At 39.6% G+C, this 17250-nt stretch overlaps 1 protein-coding gene across 1 annotated transcript in view; it reads right to left on the reverse strand.

The window, feature by feature from the left end:
- Nucleotides 1-17250, reverse strand: part of grik3 (glutamate ionotropic receptor kainate type subunit 3) — a 105915-nt gene that overhangs the window by 40741 nt on the left and 47924 nt on the right. Inside the window, exons 2-5 of the mRNA XM_080472293.1 lie at nucleotides 7253-7426; nucleotides 6841-7098; nucleotides 6567-6748; nucleotides 2062-2115 (exon numbers count right to left, since the gene is read on the reverse strand). Coding sequence (XP_080328419.1) covers nucleotides 2062-2115; nucleotides 6567-6748; nucleotides 6841-7098; nucleotides 7253-7426 — 668 coding nt within the window. The remainder of the gene's footprint in view (nucleotides 1-2061; nucleotides 2116-6566; nucleotides 6749-6840; nucleotides 7099-7252; nucleotides 7427-17250) is intronic.

The raw sequence follows: 17250 nt of genomic DNA on the forward strand, positions 1-17250 counted from the left end.
TGGTAGTTGTTAACTTTAGCATTGGCCAATGCTTTAGCCTTAAATTGTAAGAAAAAAACCCCAAAACATTTACTTGTATTCAGCATGTTACTGCTTCACCACAACACAAACAGGAGCGACTGGAAGATTCAGCCTCCTCTACTAGCTGAGTCAGTGAACAGGAGTTTGTTAAATAGTAACTGTTGTCAAAAAGGAGAGGCAGTTTGATCCTGAATTATCCAAGCAACATGGAATATCTCCCATCCTGAGGAGTACCTACTGCACTAGCTTTAGCGTGTGTTGTGTTAGGTTAGCACCTGGGATGTAGAACTGTTAACATCCAGATTTTAGAAAATCTTCCTCCAACTAATTGATTTAACTTCAGCGAAACGCAGTGAATCTGTCCTAAAACTGACCCACAAAGTGCAGACAGCTCAGCTAACGTGTTACAACCAAAATATAATCATACAACCTATTATTATTAACAGTTATACATTCCACAGCTTGCATTCCAATACTTTTCAAAGATGTAACTGGTAGCTGTAATTGAGTGTTAATTTCCAGTAACACTGCTTGTCAAGACGAGTCTTCCATTCAACTACCAAAGCACAAGACACGCCACCCAAACATGTCGCATGCCAGAGCAATGTCATTGCCATGCTGCCGGGCGGGAGAGATGACACACATCATGCCTGGACCTCTATGTCATGTCGTATTATCACAAGCGACTGGCCAAGTCAGGGGAGACTGAAAGTGTGAGCTCACGAGAGATGCGGAAGCAGAGACAATAACAGGGAGTGAAAGGAACAGCACAGAACATGCTGCTATTCATTCCCATTCAGTCTGTGTGTCACCAGATAGCCGGGGTCGCCGCTAAGAGCGGCGGCGGCTCCCTGCTGGGTCTGCTTGTGTTTGTCAGAGCAGATCACTCTGTCGGAATGAGAGCTTAAAACACTCAAGGAGTGGAGAAAACAGCGACGCGTCCAAGCTAAACGTGCCTGATGGTTTGAAGGCAGCTTAAATGATTTTACACTTAATGGTGTAATGGGTAACCAGATTTCTTTTTATCAACATTTCTGTACTTCACCACATCATCCGTGGCATTATTTATTTTATTTTTTTTGTTTTAAATAATAGTGTCAATGTGAAACCATGAGGCCACGTATGTATGTCATCATGTATCATTTTTACATGCCAGCATTTTCCTGAGTACACATGCCATCTCGGGGAACCGTTAGTCACACAGGAGCAAACTGCTGGTTGCCGTGACCTGTTTTTAGCTTCCGCAAGTTGGTGAGTGTTACACTCCTGAGAGCGACAACTGTGTTTTCCAGATTAACTGAAGCTAAACTACAGTGTCTGTGTTGGCTACAGTTTTGGAACTACATTACATTGATATGCACCAAATTTGACTCAGCCAAAGACGTTTTGAAGTAATGACACCTTTTTATCTGTGTTTTTATGTATTATGACTCGTGTCTGGCAACACGCAAACGGCTCCTGGACTGGATATATTCTTGTTCTCATGCAAGAGGTATACGGAAAGGAAGAAAAACTAGAAACCTTCATCCTTCAGTGCCATCATCTAAAATATATACCTGTTAACTTGATTGGTGACCTCAAACATCTTTTTAGAACAGATTTATTATTAAGACCTGTAAAGTGCATCTAACTATCTGCAAGGTGCATTGCAGGATTACTGCTGTTGTACATTTTGTTTACAACTAGGTGAGTTCCCACATATTTCATTGGCTTTATTTGCCTATATATTTTTGTAAGAGTGCACAAAGAGGCCACTTTCAAGTTTATTTTTCTAACTTTGCCGTCCCATTCAGTTTTGAATCCGTGCGGTGTTGTTTTTGTGCTGCTACCTCAAAGATTTCTGTTGACTTTAGGATAAAGTGGAGTGTTTACTACAGCAAACCGAAGACTCCATTATGCCTCCGGCTTGTCAAACAAAATTGATGTTATGGACTGGATCCAAACTCCATTGGCAATTAGCCACTATTCATCAAAAACTCAAGCGGCGGCGAGATGAGAACAAACGAGACTCTATTTGCATTAACAAGCATGGTACATTACCAGAGTGGTGAAGATATAGTGGTAATACTCTGTCATCATCCCCATGGTCTGGGCCTGGCAGGATACAGAGATAGAAGATGGGAGAAAAAAGGTGTGAATGAATAGAAACAAGATAAAGAAAATTATCATTTTAGTGTCAACGGCACCATCAGAACAAACAATGCTAAAGAGACGCACAAAAAGAAAAGGCTTTTGATCACCAAAGGAACGGGAATCCAGGTTTTAATGAGCATATTGACTAACGCGTTGTTCATTTCGTGGGCAATACTGCGCTATTGCTCACTGGGATTTCTGCACCATATGTGGTCCCGCGGAATTACCGGATAGCAACAGTACTCGATGCTTTTCTATGCATTTAAATTGTTTCGAATGGCTTGGGGCATGTGACGTTACCCCAGCAGAGGAGAGAGCCTTCAATCAAAAGACCTGGGTAATCTCTGCCTCATATCCCAACACTCCATCACTGCCACTTGTTTCACTCCATCTACATTCAAAGGCACCACACTCCCATAGGGGCTGTGTTTCCCACTTAATTGTACCATCTGTTGTGGAAAAAAAAAAAGTCAAGGTTATGTAAATAAGATGTTATGCTTATGCAGAGGCAAACACACGGCATCTATACACACCAGACCAAATTCCTGACTTTGAAACTTACAGGATTTTTTTAATTAAATATATTAATGCATATGCTATTTCCTCTATCATGAAGAACTGTCATGATGTTATGATATCAATTTGTCTGTCTTTCTGTTTTCTGGCATTTACTGTGTTAAACCTTCATCAGAAGATATAACAAAGAAGGACGATAGAGTCCCCCTTTAAAAATAGACGGGAGACACGCTTCCCATTTTCTCTTGGCCAATTTGAGGAAGAACATAGCCTGACAGAAGCACTTTGAGCTCAGGTGAGCTTGCCAGAGCAAAAGACTCAACCAAACATATTGTTGAGAATCACCTCATGACAGAGGAAATACCTCAAGGACACAATAATAGACTGTATATTACTCAGCAGTAATATCTAAACCCTTGAATCATCCAGCCAAACCCTTCACATGGTGATATGAAGCTTTACTTTACATATATTCCAGTGCTTCACATTTCACTTATCACATTTATTTTGGAGCAACAGTTTTGGCAAAATTGAAACACTGCTGAACTGCACGTTAACGCATTCAATCCAATTTAATCCAGACTCTGCTTTTAGTCTTTTAAGTGACAATCAGGACCCAAGAGAAAGAGAAATTGTGTTGTGTGTCGTACTGTGAGTAATTGCAAGATTCACCCAATTGTAAAAAAAAAAAACACTGTCATCCAGTGTTGGGAATAACACATTATGAAGTTGCAAATGCTCTAATGTGTTGCTACTACTTTTTCCAGCTTCTCGTTACTATTATGAAATGAATAATGCAGTGATAGTGACGGCGACAAGAGCAGTTGAGTTGCGATGTTGGCCTACCTCCACAGTCTACAGTCGCCTCTTTTTCAAAGAGTTGCCATCTGCTGACCACATGTTGGTAGTTTATCAGCTATTCTGTCACTTCTACTTCTCATGGTCATGAGTGCTTTAACCCCTTAAAGATCAAGTGTTCGGCGTGGCTGCTAAAAAGATTGCACCCGTCGCGTGCAAGCCTGTGCAGACGAGTGGTTGCGGTTGAAAATACCAGACTTAAACAAACGACGGACCGAAACACGGTCTTCATTTGACATCCAACCCGAGTGAGTCACTCATTGGGGTCAACTGAAGTTACATCAGTCATTATTCTGACCCACAGTGCTGAGGGCGGGGCTAATGAGCTGGAGCAGAACAACTGCGTGCACACTGGCATCCTGATTCAAGACACTAAGTAACTGTAGTTATTTTCACGTTCATCCCCAATACTGTTGCCATGTACATCAAAGTGATTCATTTGCACAGATGGGAAAGAAGAAATATTAACTTAGTTTTTACCTAAATCAACAAAAAAGAAAATAATCGAGCTGTTCAGTGATTCATTTGTGCCCGCTGGCTTCAGACTGTACAATAACTCTTCTTCCACCAGCACTGGACACATTGCACATGATATTACCGTGTATTTTTTATTTTATTTTTTCTCACCAGTAATTAAAATCCCACCTGAGTGCTTGCTATATTCTAATTGCCCACTCCTGGTCCAGGAGGCCCACCTTCCTGCATAGTTTTTTCAAATGTGATTGTAATGAGTGGCTCTTTATCTGACGCTTTGCACAGCTTCATAATGACACTTTCATGAAATTCAAGGGTTTTTGAGCAAATAAGACATTGAAAACATGCAGGACTTTGGCTCTATATAATTATCCTCTACCGTAATTTGATTGTATTCATCCAATCTTAATATGCAGTTCTTGTAGAATATCAGAACATCCCAGTGGGAATCAATTAAGCATAATAAAAAAAAAGAAAAAGAAAAGCACAACATTCCCCATCAAATCAAAAATATTGACATTTTGTTTTCCAATAGATTTTTTTTCTGACAATTTTACTATATCAGATTCCATTATTTGTTTAATTTTTTTTTATATAATTTTGTGGTATTTTACCAGAGTTGGAAGGATTATTTTGAATCTGTACTTTTTGTTATACCCACTTCGTCACTACTGTTATTGCACTGAGGTAAATGTACAACGTACTCTTCTAAAAATAACTTTTTAATCACACATGAGTTATTTGACTCATTTCCAATGTCAAAGCACACTTCTAAAAAAAAACATATGGTACACATACAAAATGGCAACTGTTTCTTTGTTGAAATAAATTGTCTGCAAACATGTAGATAAAGACTTTTCTTTGGGTGCTTACAACCAAAAGGAGGTAAATTACATGGTGTAAAATGGATTTTAGTAGAAGTAACATGGCATATATGAATACAATACTATGTTGTATTTATATCTAGCCCTAAATACTACCTAATTACCCTAATTTAAGCATTTATATATATTTTTTTACTTCTGCTCCTGCATTTCACAATGTAATGAAAAAAAAAATAAAAAATACCCACCAGAGTAAATGTTTGCAGCTCTAATCTTTTTTGCAAGGTCGGTATTTTGACCCAACTGTGCCTAATGCATTTTTATTTTTTTTTTATATAAATTAAATCCTCACAATAATTAGATTTATTTCATCAAAACAAAAAGCACAACGCGTGGCAGAACAAAACAACCTTTCAGCTATCGTCTCGTTACTGTTCAGCATTGAGGCTTTGGCAGCTTTTCACATTGGAGGCCTCATTTTGATTGATCAGCAGTGTGCCGAAGGAGGGCAGCAGTGAATGTTGCGTGAGGTTAACTTTTTTTCTTTTTTTTTCTTCCATATTTATATTTAAAAACAACGGTCGGTTTACTGGTGGAAGAGAACTGTTTGGAGCATTTTTTGTTTTTTTTTGCCTCAAAGCCTTCTCTCGCTGCTCTTCCCAAGAGGACACTGATTTCTTATTGGGAGATGTGCAGACTGGCCAGGAGCAAGCATATGTCACCTTAGATCTCTAGAGCTTGAGAGGACTGAGCTATTTAAATAACTTTGGAAGAGATGATGCATTCTGTAAACATGTTAACAGGAGCTGACAGCAAACTGAATTGGGGGGGGGGCGGTGAGCCACCATCCTGTTACTGACGTCTCGAGAGCATCAGACCTCCTCCACATTTTCGAGTCTCTGTGCTTCACATTGACAGCTCTTTGTTGACTGACAATCACTTATATCAAAACATGTGTATATAAAGATCAGATAGTGAAGCATGCTGGATCCTATTTCTGGCTTGGAAGTCAATTAAGGAGCCAAAACAAGTGATATGCACATTTCTAGGTTTAAACAGCAGCACATGAATCCATCATTATGATGATTTTAGTCAATATTTCACCGGAAAATCCAATAAATAACACTGCAGTACAGTTGCTTCTCCTAAATTAGGCTGTCAACACAAATGTATAAGTTATTACTACACGCATAACATAAACTCGAAATCTTCAAGCAATTTGGTGGTTTTAATGTGATAATTATGGCCTTTAAACAAATGAAAATGATCCAACTTAATAAAATGAAATGCTGATTTCTTAACATATGTTAGAACTGTATTTGTATTACTACTTGTCGCAATTTGAAGTGGATAGAACGAAACAAAAAAGCTTGAAATATTTCAGTTTTAGAAATTCAAGTTCTTATTGTATTCCAGTTCATACGTAGATGATCGAGCTCTCCGAGTCTGTGTGTGAATATCACGTCCAGATATGGAAGTGAAATCTAACACGAAAGACTTATTTTTTTTTTTTTATTTCACTTTGTCAGCGCTCTGTTGTAGCCATGTGTTACAAGAGGAAATCCCCAGACTACCCAACACCAGAACAATTTCACTGCTGTGTTATTGTTAGTGACACACCTGTTCGATCTTGCTGCCGCTGGCGAACGACGGCAAGATCGAACAGGACTGCACGCTTTCATTTGGCCGGCTATTCTGAGATCTGACAGAAAGCAGCATCTGTAAAGAAGTCACAGCAACCTGTTTGAGAATCTGTGCCGCCATGTGGTGACTGCAGTCAAAGATGATGCGAAACTCCCGACTCCTCTTCATTTCCTTGAGAAGGGGCCTCGTGTCCTGCGTGTCGAGGGGAAGCTGGCGGATCTTTAGTCGGATGTTGTACCTGGACGGGGCCATGATCAACTCCTGTAGTCTTATAAGGCCTTAAAAGACGAAGAGAGAAAATATCACCAATACATACAAAGTCCATGAGTGTATCACTTATATGCACAGGAAAGTATTCTGGTCTGTTCACCTGTGCTATCGTCATATACAACAGTGGCTGTTTTCCATTTGAGGAACTGCACCAGGTCCAGTATAGCATAGCTTAACGATGAGTAATCCGGGTATAAATTGGCATAAAAGCTGTCCCTGTTGTCCATGGGATGATGTTTCCATCGCACCTGGATGTGCGGGACCTCCAGCGCATTGCAGATGGACTGCACGGCATTGGAGGATGAGCTATGCGAGGGTCCGAATATTGCGACCACACCTAAAGACAGCTGGTCACAAGCTGGAGGAGGAGGAGGAGGAGGAGACAAGAACTTGAGAAAGATCGAATCATCATATGTGAATGAATGTGGATGTCTTGTGGTCGTTTTCCAAGCGAGCAGGTTCCTTCCTCCATCCACAGTATGATCACGTCGTAAACGGAACGGGTCACTTACCTTTCCTCGATGCCTCAAAGCTGTCATAGATATTAATCCTCTGTATGTCATATGTCAATGTCGTGTTGGGCAACAAAGTCCTGTTTCTGTTAATATTATTGACAGCAAATTTAAAGGCAAGCTCCTCCGCGCTGACGAGTGGCACAGGTCCTTCCGTTTGCTCAAAAATCCCACCTGCAGGGGGGGAAAAGAAAGGAGGAAAAGGGGGCCGATGAGTGTCGCCGTCTCACCCGAGAAGGAACAGACAGAATTTCAGACAGGACTAAATGCAGAAAAAAAAAAATTTGAGAGGCATTTGCACTTAGGACTAGCAGTGAAGAGAGCCGTCCACATTACACAAGGTATTAAATTTGCTCGGCAAACATGGAGCAACACCTCTCTATTTTCAGGGAATGCTGAAACCCCCCCCCCCGAAATATCAGCTTTGAAGTGTAAACCCATAATGGATTTAAGCAGTACGTGTGCGAGTGTGAGTATGCGTGTGTGCGTGCATTAACGCGCTCGCCTGTCTGCTCTATCAAGGCAGCGGAATATCTCGGGCTCTTGTCTCTCCATTAAGATATCCTTTTATTTCACCTGAATACCACATCGGTGGAGAAGATAACTGGTCCGGTGCACTTTTCTTTTACATAAAATTCAAAGGAAGTTTTTTTTTTTCTCTCTCTCTCTTTCCCCACATTGGCCTGAACTACTGCTCAAAACTTGCAAAACATGTCTATATGAACATCAAAGTGGAGTATTGCTTCAGATGGTTTTGTGTGTCGGACCATCAGTCTTGCACTACATCCTGAAATGAAGAGGAATAGAAAAACACGTCTTTTCACTAGTTTGCGCTTTTTCTTGACGCGTCAAGCCCAAAGTGAAGTAACAAAACTGGAGACAGCTTTCGCATTAAAATATATGTAACGTAACCTTCATCAGGGTCACTGTTGAGTCTGAGAAATCTGAGTATTATTAGGATGTGATTCGGCCTGTGATTTAAAGGATCCCTTCCTGGTAAATAGTCAGTTTCTACTAAACTAATAAAGTTTCTTCTACCACCCAGTCTATAGTGATTTATACAATAAACTAATATTACATATTAAAAGATATCAGCTGTCTGAATCCAATGATTAACTTTCATCAACTTGTGGAAGCTGAAGGCTTTTATTTTGAAAGTGTAAGTCACAGCAAAGCCTGAGGGTTTGTTGTCGCAGTGCTTTGGAAACGGAACTCTCGTAGGTTCAGAAAGACTGTTTTTAAATGGTGCCACCTTTGTAAAGGGCATATGTGGGCTGAGAAACATAGTAGTCTGTGCGTGACAAATGCTAATATTAGATGACATCGCATAGTCATGAGTTTTTTTAATGGACGCAAGCCAATAATTCAGCCCTGCTACTGGGAAATAAACAGGTAGAATAAAGGTTAAAAGGAAGAAACAGTTTTCATGAACGTCTTCAAATTTTGTAAGTAATTGCACTGTTGCACTTTTTTCTAGACTTTGTATTTGTTTTCACATTTAGCATTTTCTCCACAGTTTGTATTAATTACTACACATTTTCTGCTACATTGTTTCTAGTATTCTTTTATGACCTCTTGTTGTCCATTCATTCATTGATTTTCTGTTACCCGGGTGACTATGAGCAAAGGCAGGGTGCATCCTGGACACACGTATAGTCAAATCGTTTGAGTCACCTATTAACCTCAAATGCATGTTTTTGGGCCTTGGGGGAACATCAGAGTGCTCCAGAGTGCACGCTCAGCATTAAAAAGCCCCTGAGTTCAACTTGGACTTGAACTGGTGACCTTCGACGAGGCAAGTGTGCTAAGCACTACGGCAGTAGTGTTGGAATTAAAATAAATGATCTACTCTTAAAAATCAATTCAGTCCCAACTTATCAAAAGAAATATATATATATCAATCGTTTAGTTCTTGTTTGGAGGGAGTCCCGAGTAAATAAATGCAGTGTGAATAAACGTGCACATTCACACAGACTTCAACTCCTACAGAGTCCCAGTCTGTGTTCTATTCCAACTAATATCACTTAGAAGTGCATAAATTATGTACGTAATTGGTAAAGTAACAAACATTGCATGTGCTGTCAAATGTAAGAAAGCAAAGTCCCTCAGTGTCTTGGCTGCAGCGTTTAAGAAGACAGTTTGGACAGCTTCTTTAAAAGACACCCGCAGGAACATCAGCTCATGGTGAGGCTGCTCCTCCACCTCCACTCTCATCATATAATCCATTTCACTAACAAAAGCAGAGTGTATCTGCTATCTCCTGTCAGTTCGGGCAAAATAAAAAGAAAGTTCACTGTCGTCAAAAGTTACAAATGTCTGTACTTAAGTTTAGCTTTTATGGCCGTCACTTTAACTTTAGACACAGCCTTTCTCGGCTGCTCCGTCTGCACTGAGATCAGACTCCTCAACACTAAATCATCATTGTAGGTGTCTTTAAAGTTATTTCTCCTACTTTATGAGTTTATAATCAAATCCCGGCTTAGGTTTTCAAACCATTTTGGGGCAGTTTGTGTGATGAAGTGTTATATTTTAAAGGGCTTCAACAATATATCACCTTCTATCAGACTCAAATGCTTCTACATTCAAATTGCAAAATTTAATGTGTCTCTCACTGTAACTGCCATTATAAACGTGGTTTATTGAAGTGTCATCGACATATAACTATTAGGAACATCATTTTTATCCCTGGCATGCAAATTGGCAGATACGAAATCTTGGATTAATGAATAACACACATGTATCTGTTATAAAACACGGCAAATGGTCATGGGACCTTCAAAATAACAAGTGTTAAAAAAATACTGTAGTGTTTTAAAGTGCATACATACAAGTGCAATTAAGGTGTGAACTCAGTCATATATATGTGTGTTGCTGTTGGTCTCTCTGAGTATCTTCTCTGTTGAAGAAATGTTTTAACTTTGATGCACTACAGCAATATATTGACACAATATGGCGCCCACCACCGCAGATATGTTTGCCTGCTCCACTTGATTTTCTTTAACGTTCTCCTTTATATGTTTTTTTTTTACTGTTGGCACTGTCTGTGGACAGCAGAGAAAGACCTTCATTGTGCAAGGAAACATGTTTTCTGATGTATACATGACAAGAAACTTGAACTTGATAAATCTCTGTTTTAGTCGTATTTCATACAAGCCATTCTCTTTTCTTCCCCACTGCAATATGTCTCCGGTTAAGGGCCAAAAACAGAATTACATGTCTGTAATAGTGCACAACGATAATATTCCCTTTATATCTAATACCTAAATGTATACTTAATACAATTATCTTGTTGTTAAGTGTTTGTTTTTCATTTATTTGTGCCGTCATGGTTATGTGTAATATGCGTGTTTCGTGTTTTTATTTGAACATTGTTCCAAATAGAATAGCTCAGAACCACTGAATTATCTTTATATTCTACAATTGAAGAAAAAAAAAGACAAAGTACTTTTTTTTTTTCTTCCCGTTTTTTGTGTGTGTTTTGAATTTCACCAACAACAATAACACTGCCTGTCAGCCAGGTTTTGATTTCACTAATCCTGGAGAATACCTGGCTCCAGTAAGCTTAGCCTGCAAATAGCACCCGTGACCGGTTGATGCCCCCGAACCAAAACCCCCGGTACTTGGATCACCGAATCACGCACACCTCTGCTGCTGTGAGCAGGGCAGCAACTCCTGAAGCCAAGCTCATCTTACTATTTATGACTCAAAGCCTCTCCGGATGGTGAGGAGGACGTGATGCATAAACCTGCCTGGTGGAATGCGTCACATTAAAATAAATGAATCCCTCCATTTCGTGGGGAAATCTCATTAGAGTACATTAAGTAATTGCTGGAGTATATAGTAATTTGACTGTTAAGAGGATAAAATGTGCATTGCTCAGAAGCACTCTAACAAATTTAATAAACAGGGGGGAAAACCTGCTCCGAGGGAGGAGAATCCTGCAGATAATTTGCTTGGCCCCTTTCAGAAATCTGCTATAGCTACAATAGCGAGGCTTAATGCACGAGGCCTCCCACGGCTCCATCGAATCGGGAACGAGCGGCTCTTTTTAGCCCCGCGCTGAATTTTCCTCTGATGCTGCAGAGATCGGAGCATCACGGGAGCGTGTTTACAAATCCTCGCGCGACAGCCTAGCTGAATGTCGGTTATTGCGGTGGGCGTGTGGAAATTGAGACGTAGGAATTTTAGACCCTATTCTTGCTCATTTCAGTCAAAAGGCTTCAAATTAGCATGTCTTCGACAGACAAGAACACAAAGGCTTTTAATTAGTCTCTCAGGTCCCAGCACAATATATAAATCAGCCAGTAATTGCAGCAGTTTCCATAATTTGTCCTTTGAGGACTTTGTGGATCAGCTGCATTCAAACGCCGCAAACTGAAGAGAGGATGATTCAAACTTTCTCTGCAAAGTGTGCCTGAAAGTAGAGCAGCCAGAATTACAGTTCACAGAGGAACCGATAGGGAGCTTGCAGTAGTACTAGTAATATCAATAAAACTTAACTTTAGCCATCTTCACATTCACAGATGTGCACATGAAAGTAAGCACGAGAAAGATAAACTGTAGTAAAGTTATATCATGATATTGTAGCATTGAATATTGCACACAAAAAAAACCAAAAAACATTTTATTCCCCCATTAAGGCGAGCCTTTTAAGTTCATAAAACACTATTAATTAGAGTAATAAATTATTCACTAAAACATCTGGCTGGCATGCAAATGAAAGCCTTTGGTTATCTGTGGTGTGAGTGAAAATGGAGCTGAATTTTATTCTTAAATAGAAGCAGAGGGTGCAGAGGGGTCCGCGAGGCCTGAAGGGACTGACAGAGACACGCTGTGCCGAGTCAGAATCCGAGGTTTCACATATCAGCTGTACATGCCCTCGCAAAAAAATTGATGCTGTAGCATGAAAGCCCCCACATGTTATGTACCCGCAAACAACACGGGCGAGAGCACAAGCATAAACCCACCCTCTGCTGCTGTGCAGTGACACACTGCCTGCAAGACAGCTTAGTGGGTTTGGTTGGAATCATCTGGATACTCCTGGAAAATACTTATTTCTTTTCTATAATTTACTGCATTTATCACACCAAGTGTGATCTGAGAGACAAAAGAAACAATAATATATGTACTTTCAGGTTTTGTCAACAATGTTTTTTTTTTTTCTTTTTTGGTTTACCAGGTTATAATAAACTCTTGCACAGGCCAGAGTACGAGCAAATCATTTTCCTTGATTTGATATTCTCATTTCCAAGCAAATTTATAAAACAAGATTTATTTTTTCTTTTCTTTTAAATACATAACTGTAAAGGTAGATCATGGATTTCTCAAGCGTTTAAAATACCTGCAGTAATGATCAAAATATGAAGCAGCAACTGTTTTAATGTAATCTAATCCTGGCTAATTAAAGTCCTATAATAACTGACTGAAGATAGTAGAGTTTAATTTCATTAACCTTTCTTTATACAGCATCGTCCCATTGAGGCACGCAGGCTCATTTACAAAATTGTTCTGTTGTGTTAGTCACAAACATACCGTTCTACAATATACAACATATTACACACATAAACTCGGGTAAAAGAGCGCCGAGCTGCTCGAGTACAAACCAGAGAAGCTTTCTCAAACACTTCAGAAGGAACTGAAATTCCCCTCATGAGTCACTCCAGTGTTTTGTCTTTCTTCAGTCTAACTTAAGAGGAAGGGGTCAAAAGTACTAATATTAGAACTGTAAACATGTTTTGGCAAAAGCTCACAAAACAGATATCACTCTGAGGACAACCTGAACTCTACAGTGACTCCGTTCTCAGAACTGGTGTTCATGTAAATCTTTCATAGTGCACGTTTAAAGCGGTTTGCTGTAATATACTGTATTTAGGGATTTGAGCGTGACCAGAGAAAATGAAGCAACAGCAAACAATACAAGTGACCGATATGGGTTCTTTCAATGTCTCACACACAAGTTTACAAGCGGAAGAAATCTGAAGATGTTTTACTTGAATATTTTCTCAAATATTCTCTTTAATTTTTGATGTTGTTTTTGTTTTTTTCTGCTGTGTTGTTTTTCAATTAAATATGAGATGACAGACATGTACATTATTGATTTTTAATCCCAGAATATGATTCAAATATGAGGAAAGATGAGTTTCAATGTGACTCTCAGATTAGGCTGAAAAGTACGGACAGTATTAGACCGAACTGTAAACACAGCTAGTAATTACACATATACATTATCTACAAGAATGTTATTTAAACTTTTATTGCAATAGTTATGACGTCCAGTTAAAAAACTGAGAAGCGTTTGGACTTATTAAACATTTGAATAATCTTGGGCTTATCTTTGTTTTTCTTCTTTTATTCCCACAAGCTGTGTGCCGTTTCGCAAAGAATACAACGGCTATAATTGTTTGGGTTTATGTCCGAGCTCAGGAAGATCAGAAAAGTGTCATTATCAGAGTACGAGAACATTCTGTGCTCTTAATATTTTTTTTTTTTGGGGGGGGGGCAAACACACAGCAACACAATCCAATAACGTCTGGGTTTGAATGTTTTTCAGTCAAGTACCGAGAACATTTTGACAGTTTGAATAAAATATCCTTTAGCTTTCTTTTTCAGCATTTAAGACAGCACTCTGTTAAGTTTATTTTGTTTGTTTGTTTCTTTTTCTTCCACCTTTCAATATGTGCACTTTGAATAAATGTAGAAAACACATTTTAAAACCGAGACAAGGTCATGTTTTGGGTATCTGCACTTTTTACTCCTTGGCCTAAAATAAAGAAAGAAAGAAATACTGCAAGCCCATTGCTTCTGTGCAACGGGAAATTTCACCAGAGAAGAGGCAAGATCAATGACCTTTTTTGTTATGTTGTGCCAAGCAGGAATCTGAACTTACAGGCAGTGATTTCAGATGGTCTCAATCCAAATGACTTTACAGAGGCCTGTTTTGGTTGAACTCACAAATACAGTATTGCACTTGGTTTTACTGGAAAGTGAAACTAAATACACAAAAGTCTCTCCATTGAATGAAAAACACCGAAAAAATCACTTGTGACTCCGCATATATTTCACATGCAGAATGTGACAAAGTGCATGTGCTCTGTGCATTTAGTTTTATTGTCCCTTATTGCAATATACATTAGGCTTGTTAAAGCAAATTATGTCACTTGCCAAACAAACCAATGCAGAGGCACAAACAATAAAAGAAGCTCATTATGCTCTTGGATTTACGTGCGCTCGCCTACTGCATTTCTGAGTGTTGCTCTTTTGTATAGGCTCTCCGCTGGTGGGACTCCCAATCTCCCTGTGAATAGCTTCCTGTCTCTCTGGATGTGCAACAGCACTCATTTCCACAATGATGGCAGCAAACAATGACCGGCACAAAGCGCGCGCGCACACAAACAAACACACACACACACGCACGCATGCACGCACACTCACACCCAAATCATCCCCAACATTCAGAATTGCAGCCAATTTCCAAAGAATGTGTTCCTTGGTAATTATGGATAACAACACAACACTCTGGGCCTAACTGTTACACAATGCTGAGACCAGTGGCTAAGTTAGCCAATTCTCCATTTTGTACCCCGTGTAGCAAAAAATGAGGCCAGGAATCTGTTACATTTAATCAATGATGATTATCATGAGAGGAAATTAAGGGTGCTGGTTAATTAATGGTGTCTGGCAGCACGCTGGCTCATTAGTTAGGAAAGTCACCTCACAGCAACATGGCTCTGGGTTTGATCTTAGCTGGAGCTCCTCTACATGGTCGCTTGTCCTCCCCCCCTCGCGGCGACGGTTCGGTCGAGCAGTTCACACACACGCAGGTCAGGTTGCTCCAATTTACTTGTAGGTCTTCATTATCATATGTCGCTGTCTATATGGTGTTTCTACGTCTTCCTGCTGAAGCGCTTCTCAAAGATGTACTGTTGTGGACTTTAAAAGTTTTAAAGTACTGTTTAAGGCACAATACATCCCTAATATGATCTGCAGGGTCTCATTGTGCTGCAGCTACTGTGTGATGTATTGTTAATGCCATTTAGAGTGATGACAGAAAGCCTCTCCCGATGAATCCAGGCTGAGCCACAGGTTGTGTTTATTGATTTAATCAGTGTGTAAACTGTTAGATTGTAGAGGTCACTTCTGTTGATTTTGGTTTATTCTAACACTCTGGTAAGCGAGAAAGCAGTTGATAAAATAATGTTGGCCCATGTGAGTAGTATAAAATGCCAAAAGTGGATGTTAATTAATGTTTTCAGAGACCTTTGTTGCGAATGTGTGTCCGAACAGACGATGGCAGGTATCCACGGGTCAAACTGAACCTTCAGCAAGGAAACTTATTGACTCGTCCATTGACAACTTGAATAACTGCAGTTAAGTTTAGTGGCAGTTAATATGGATCTGTCATTGTAGACACAATATTTCTTGTCCATACAGAGTAAAGAGCTCATTTTAATGCACTTTTACTCTCCTCCGGAATAACTCAACTGCAATATCAACCTGAATTGTGACCAATCATTTCTACTATGAAAATATATTGAAATTAGGGGTCATAATTTTACACAAATCTCAATTCAATGTTTAACTCAGTGCCGCAATTACAACGTATTTACAAATTATACGAGGTTCAATTGCAGTTTAAATGACTGGCCTCCTCTAAGCTGTAAAAGCAATTATGTATTATTTTTAGAAGAATGGAGCTCGGCGCCAAAGGTGGGCCGCGAGCTGCCACTTGCTCTTGTTCGAAACAGCACATGACTAAACCATCACGGTGGCACACGTTGGTGATAGCTTTTCTAATGTTAACAAAGTCGTGTATTCATCTTTTCCAGTAATGAACAGAAAAAAGATTTTGGAATTGAGTTTCTATTATCCAATAAGACTTTGATGTATTCACGTTCGGTCAACTATAGTCAATTTTGTACAATCTGGATTTTATCCAACAATCTTCACTTAAATGAGATGATATTTTGTAAATGGGGGGGGGGGGGGGGGTTAAAATTCTACATTTTCTTGTAATTTGTGACGAATATTGCAAAATAGATAACATATCAGGTGAGATTTCACAGCCCCATCTATTACTGTAGTAAGATGGTAACACTTTTATTATTACCTAATAGAACTTCTATATTTGCTTTCCATGTGCTCTGACCAGCAAAATGAGAACATAGCCAACTGTACCTACTGACATCTGAATTTTCCCTCAGTTCTTGTGTAAAATAATCCTGAAAAAGTTCACCTCACTTGCACTTTTCACAAAATCCTCCATGTGAAAATTCTACCTGCCACAGCGATTCTCTTGAGGGTGATGTTTGCAAAAGCCTGTCGCTCCCGAGAACACTGCGCTTCTGCAGCTTTTCGCATGTATGCTGTCACAAACCCAGCCTCATGCTTTGGCTTTGACACTAATGCTATTTCACTAGCAGTGAGGTAGCTACAGTAGCGTTCACCGCTGCAACACTAATCTCGCTGCAACAAGCCATATGCAGTTCAAATCTTTGTGTCAGTGTTGGGTTGCAGCTGATCTGTTAATTTTACACTTTGCAACCTCACTGCAATGGCACGCAGGACCGTCTTGTATGCAGGTGTTGGCCCACCGACCGCACGTTTGACACCCCTGCTCGAGGTGGTTTAAAGACGAGAATTTGACCCACGAGGCTGATCTTTGTATCCTGTGTGATAATGAATGTCAGTGCTGACATATTCTTAAACATTTAATGTATTTATGGTACTTCAAGTGAAAAAAGAAAAGAAACATAAGAAACCGTGGCAAATTTTAACATCATGGTTAGGCTCAGGTATAGTGTAAAACGACCTATTTAATTCTTCTTGTGTGAGATCATGTTGATCTCACTGATTAAAACACTACTTCATGTCCTTGTGGGAGTCAGCCTCCTGTTGTTTCAGTATGATGAAGTGTTGGACTATCGCCCTCACAAATTAACCCAGACAAAGGCACCCCATGTAAGCAAGGTGAACCTTGAGACCAGCATGGCCATAAGTTT

Source organism: Lipophrys pholis (genome assembly GCF_963383615.2).
Source record: "Lipophrys pholis genome assembly, chromosome: 9".
NCBI lineage: Eukaryota > Metazoa > Chordata > Actinopteri > Blenniiformes > Blenniidae > Lipophrys > Lipophrys pholis.